At 31.5% G+C, this 6,598-nt stretch overlaps 1 protein-coding gene across 1 annotated transcript in view; it reads left to right on the forward strand.

Annotated features, from left to right (window-relative positions):
- The window catches only part of LOC108691513 (Down syndrome cell adhesion molecule homolog), an 86,884-nt gene extending 85,632 nt beyond the window's left edge, over positions 1-1,252 (forward strand). Inside the window, exons 5-6 of the mRNA XM_018199286.1 lie at positions 184-352; positions 1,164-1,252. Of these exons, the coding sequence (XP_018054775.1) occupies positions 184-352; positions 1,164-1,252 (258 nt within the window). The remainder of the gene's footprint in view (positions 1-183; positions 353-1,163) is intronic.
- Positions 1,253-6,598: the final 5,346 nt, after the last annotated feature.

Raw genomic sequence — 6,598 nt, forward strand, 5'->3', positions numbered from 1 at the left:
GCGAGGTCAGGAAATGAATGTGTAACATCTAGAAAAAATCCTAGGAAAAAGGATTCTGTCATTGCAGGGAACACGTTCCGTCGACACTTCCTGCTTCTTCCTTTCCCGCAGAGTGGCCCCATCCGTACTTGATCACGTCAGAGGCAAGTAACCCGACATGCTTTTTATATCCTTTTTCCGCAGGCGATTAACTTCGACTCACCGAGGGGTGGCATCAGCCTGGTAACGGAAAAGGGACCCGTAACTTCGAGCCGTTTACTCATTCAGAAGGCGATCGACAGAGACTCCGGCCTTTACACGTGTTCACCCAATAACACTCATCCTAATAGTGTACGGGTCCACATAGTCAATGGTAAAAGAAAAATGCCAATTTCGTTTAAAACGAGCTTTACATGCAAGTATCCACACGTTACTCATTTAAATTCGAACGAAATATTTTTTAAAAGAACGAATTCACTAGAAGAAAAGATTTTTGAGCGTATCTATTTTGTTCAACATGCATTAAAGTTTTTTAGATAATAACAATTTGTAACTTTAATTTTTGCCGTTTATTACGAGGTAATATAAAAACACATTCTTTTACGCAAAAATAATACAAAATTAAATTCATCTCTCTGGAAATTATATAATTCAGGTAATTTAATAATTATATTATAAGCATTTAAAAAATCAAGCAGTTACTTTTTTTTAAAATGAGAGATTATCCTCTGCACGGAAAAAATTATTTTGCTGGAATACCTAAAAATTTAACCAAATAATAGATCTAAAAATTATTTTGCTGAACATAATTAGGTAAAACTCTCAAGCATGATGAGCAATACTGCAAAAACTTTTGACATTCTAGCAATCAGCTTAAATATCCTACATAATTATTTCAATGGCCCAACAAAATTATTTTTAGATCTGTAGATTTAGCTAAATTTTTAGATTCTTCAGCAAAGTCCATCCTTTCTATGTGTCAAATACTTTTTTTAGTTTACAGGAAAAGGTATAAACTAAACTCGACAAAAATAGCTTATAAACTTAGCTTATAAACATTAAATAAGATCTTTTCGCCCAAAGCAAGAGCTCGCGCTCAGCTCTGCGAAAATGTCGCTCTAAATACCACCTGCTAAGAGCCGACTGAGCGAAACGGCATTATAGCGTAGCGTTTGTTTCAGAAGAACACCCAGCGGCAATGCATCACGGTAGAGGCGACAGAATGGCCGCGACACTACTTCCGGTCGTCCTACTTCTTCGGATAATATTCTAGCCGACGTTATGCATTCTGGGTTCCGGGTTGAATGCGTGCGAACTTAAGCACGGTCGTCTAACTCCTACGAAACCATCGAGCGGAGATTCAGTTTCGCGGTTTTGTCTCCGAGGATTCAACTCGCTGCGACGCGCATTCGACACGTTTGCCTCGCGAAACTAACGGAATCTTATCGTAGATTGCGTCGCGATATCGCGTGTCTCCCATTACGTCGTCAGACTGATTGGAATACATCCGCGTTATGGAAAATCTATTTGTCACATCGTCGCCTGGAAAACGTGAGTTAAAATAAATATTAGACTAGATGTATCCGAGAAAATGATGATGAATTGCGAATAACAACTATGAAATATATATTTAGTTCTGTGTGATTATGTGGTAAAAAAAAAAAACAATAATATAGCTTGGTAATGGTAACCAAAAAATTTGATATAAATTAAAAATATTTTTTATTAGAAATATTACCTATGTTATGCAACGATGTTTCTTAATTCTACCAATTCTGCTGCTGTAATGGACAAACAAAAGAATTTGTCCATAATAATAACTTTCAACTTTCAACTTGATTAGTCGAATAAATAAATAAAAAAGTATCGTGTAAATAAATTCGAATTTACAGTATACTTTCAAGGCCGTTGTTATTTTGTAAAAAGAGTGTCTGAGTTCTTGCTCTACTACGGAAACAAGTACGAACTCTTTTTCTTTTCCGGCAGAGTCGCGTGTTCTCATTTCTGCCGTCTTTCCTCACTTTCCGAAATAAAAATTGTTTGCAAAAAAAGAATATTTTGTAAATGTCATACTAATATAATGTATGACCTAAAATCGATCCATCTCTGAATTTCGATATTTATATATATTCCTAAATTTCTATTACAAAAGAAGAAACAGCAATATAAAAAATACATTGTAAGAACTGAAAGAATCGCTTTGAATATTGTTTGAAATTAAATTTACAAAATTTTTTTGAATAATGTAGAACTTCAAAAAACGAGAAAAATAAATTGATTCACAGAATTGAATAAACGCAACACGGCGTAAAATACATATTGGTAAAATACACAAGTTTTTGAAACATCAAATGGTAGAAACATATGCAGACATAATCGGGATCTCATTTTTTAGCAAATTGTCATCGTTTAGCAAATTTTCACCAGAAAATCTTGAGCACAGCTTGTTCATTATTACAATCATTCAATTATTGATTGCGCTTGGTAGACCACAATATTCGCTTTATTCGCTGCAATTACCAATATTTTGGCTACGACTAGTTTTGAGTATATATTCCAATATAATCCAATTATCGAATTATCGATTATTACAAAGGAAACAAATTGGAGATTTAAAAAAAACAATTTTGTTAATTTTGTAAATATCTGAAAGAAAAAATAGATATCATGATTGTCTTCTAAAATTTTATAAAATTTTTTCCAATTGAATGTGAAAACTTCGACGCATTAATATGAATTATTTTAACATGAACAAATGAAATTAAAAATTATACAGATTAATCCTCACTTACATAAATAATAAATATTAAGAATGTAATATATTGGAAAATTGGATTAATTTTATATTTATTTTATTTTTTCTAATTAATATATTCCCCATTTCTATATAAGTTTTTAATTATAGTATTAATAATTATTACAATTTTTATGGTCCTAAAACAATAAAACAGCATTAATTCTTTGAGAAGCACATTTTTTTCTACCTGATGGATCCTGTGAAATCTTACATTTCTCTTGGTCAATAATTACGAATCTAAAGTCAGATTTCAAGAATGGCAGATCCAATATGGCTGTCATCTAGAAGTAAATTAATATAAATATGATGAATATGAATTGGAAATTTTTGGAATTGCACTTGTAGTTGACTTTTTCAGAAAGATTAAAAGTTCAAACTTGAATGTTAGATTTTTCTAAAGTTGCTAAAATATCTGATTATGAATTTATGAAAATGGTTAAAAAAAATATTTTTGAGGATTTTAATCGCTTCTTTCTTAGAAATCTTACATGAGAGATGATTTATGATATATAATCAGCACGTCCTATTTACTAAAGAATGATCGTTCATGACAAAAATGCAAAAAACTTGTTATATATATAGTATAATTTTTATCTTCACACAGTACACCAATATAATTTGTTCGTGTAAAAATTCTAGAAAAAATATATATATATGTATATTATATTTTAACACAAGAAGAATATTCAATAAAATTTTCAGCTTCTTATCTTAAATACTTTCCAAAAAAACCACATTTTTGTAAAAAAGAATGCTCTTTTTTCAGCTTTATTTCTTTATAAGTGATTAGAACAGAACAATCGGGTATAATGGTGATATACAAAAAAACATATAAAGTAAATAATAATATATCAGAAAAATATAAAATCATAATTGGTTTCATTAAACTTGTGAGCAATATATCTTAAAAATAAAGAAGACAAAATTGGAAAGTATACTTCCAACTATCCAACAGTCAAAGGGTTAAAACATAAAAATTGTACTATACTCTAAAAATTAAAAAAAAATAAATAATATAATTAATATGAGAGAAAATGTTTCAAAGAAATGTATCGAATTATATGGCAAAATGTCGCAAAATACATCTGAATAAGCTTGTGTCTTGTACATCAGGCGATAAAATCCGTTCAACTTCGGAAGTAAGGATAGACGCGCTGACGCATAGAATCTTAAACTTGGAAACTTGCGTGAAAGAAAGAGCAATAGAGATACGCAAATATAACGAAGCTTTCCCGAGCTTGAAATGACGCGACGTATCTACAAGAAGAAAGCAGGTTTATTCGCCGAACTTATAATGACTTGACTTCGAAGAGGAAATTTTATTCTCGGTACGGTTACTGGTACGTTACTAAAAACGTATTGTTCGAAAGTGCATTAGCTCTTGGGGATTTGAACACCGTTGCGCCAGAACGATTCCGAGATTGTTTCATTTTCCACTGTAAAGGGACTGGCATTGTGCCTCTGCAGCGAGCTTGGCAGTATTGTTGTGTCAGAAATGTACCTCGCTTCTTCAGGACCACTCACGAAAATGTAAAAGCGACGATATCCTTATCACTATTAACGCCCAAAACCGAATATTTCTTCTATCAATGGGACCATATAATCGGAGCGCGTTGGTCCAATCGCGAATAATTCGCGTTAGCAGTTGATGCCAGCGTGCACGTGTAAGAAACGGTCCTATGTGGTTGCTGTATATACTACATTAGAAACGTGATCCTAAGAATATTTCGGTGCCAGTCTTTCAATTAGCTTGTATAACGACGCCGAAACTCGTTGTACTTCAAGGATACTATGTATGATGCATATACACGAGATATGTTTTTATAGTTGTCAATATATATATATGTATATGCGGCTAAGCAAACAGAGAAAACGATTAAAATGACGTAGATTAAGTGTTATTTGTCATTCTCTATGTATAGATATACCTTTTTCATAAATCTGTACATTTTCGCCGAATTAGTGTTGCGAATTGTATCGAAAAAGTTTATTTGCCATTGTACGCATTTAATAAAAGAAGAAAAAATATTCAAAGAAGAGTGACGGATCATGCATGAACGACCTACATTAATCGTACTTCTTTGGTTGAATGAATTTTTACACCGGATCGTTTAACAATTGTGGATCTTTAGGATGTTACCACAATAACTCGTTAATCACTATTTTGTTCTTAATTTTTGATTGTTTCTGGTGTCATATTTTAAAGAAGCAATTTTAATTAATGTTTGAGTTAGCGAACGCTAATTACCCTTCTTTAGAAAAACGGCTCTTTCACGCCTTCTTGTTTGCTACTTTGTTATACGAAACCGGTTACTTAAGTTTCACATGCCCCGACCGCAATCTCTTTTGCTTTCCAAGTATCAAGAATTTGTACTTCATATTTGTGTCCATGCAACAAAAATGTAACGATCTGATGTTCTTTTTTATTTAGTAATTTAATATTGTTACGTTTTAAAGTGAGATAATTGAATAAAAATAATTAACTGTTGAAAACAAAAAATATAGAGTACAGCGGGGTAATTTGAATAATTTCAAATATTTTAAATAATTTCTCGAAAAATAATAATTTCATAGTTACTTCAAATATGTAGCAGAACACTCACATGTTTAAGGAATATTTACCCAAAGTATAAAAAAATTAATCTTTAAATTTTGAGACGTAATGCCGATTTCTCCTTACAATTTTAATGATGCTCAGTTTTAAGAGGCAATTTGAATATTTTAAAGGATAATTTGAATAACATTGAAAATGAACATTAAAATTACAACAAAAATCAAACTTTGTATTAAAATATTTGAACTCTTCCATAATTTGGCCCTATTTATATACTTTCTACGTAGATTTCATAAAACTTAAGAAAGCAAGATATATTCTTATAGATGGCAGTAACAACCGAAATTCCCTATCTATTTTGCTTAATATAAAATTCTCCACAGACTTCCAGATACACAGATATCTTTTCAAACCTACATGAATAGATTACAGTATCTTCTTTGCTATTAACCCCAAATATAAAACATGGCATCTCAAATTTTTTTGAAATTACTGCAAACACTTATTATTATCCAAATTTTCCCGCTATTCAAATTACTTCACTGTATCCTATTAATTATTTTTACAAAATAATATTTAAAATAAAAATTACAAAGAAAACAATTTAAAATAATTTTCTCGACATCTCTGAGAATCAAGAACGTAAAAACGTAAGTATCTTTAAGTTTTCCTATTTAATACTTTTATTAAGCATACGGTTATATTTTGTATACATTCGTAATGTGTTCGATAATCGATATATAAAGCTCAGCTGTGTAATTATTTCCATAATTATTATCTTCATATAACACAAAGTGCAGCTAGGAGGAAACTTTCCGTTACCAACCAATAATTTCATCGCAAATGTAATTATTAACGCTGTCGGGCATTATATATACGGTGCAGTTCATTACATGGGAATTAATAAATTTAATGACAGTTACAGCGTGCGTCATGTCGCAGTGCAGCCGGTAGTGATACACTATAGTGTAGTAGCTCCATCATCGAGGCATGCATCCAATTGGAAAGTCGATAGATTCTGTTACGTGACACGTGATCATATGTTCTGTTTCACAAGATACAACGCGCTTTTTTATATATTTCATTTCCGAGTCACGATCCGTATTTTTTATGACTGAGCATAAATTTCAGCGACAATAGAAACATTCAGTACAGCACAACGTAACATAGTTGGTTCAGTAGATCGAACATTGAAGTATCAAAAATGCATCAAAGTGAGTATTAAATCAAATGTGTGTGTGTGTGTGTGTGTGTGTGTGTGTGTGTGT

The sequence above is a fragment of the Atta colombica genome, unplaced genomic scaffold (assembly GCF_001594045.1).
Source record: "Atta colombica isolate Treedump-2 unplaced genomic scaffold, Acol1.0 scaffold47, whole genome shotgun sequence".
Classification (NCBI taxonomy): domain Eukaryota; kingdom Metazoa; phylum Arthropoda; class Insecta; order Hymenoptera; family Formicidae; genus Atta; species Atta colombica.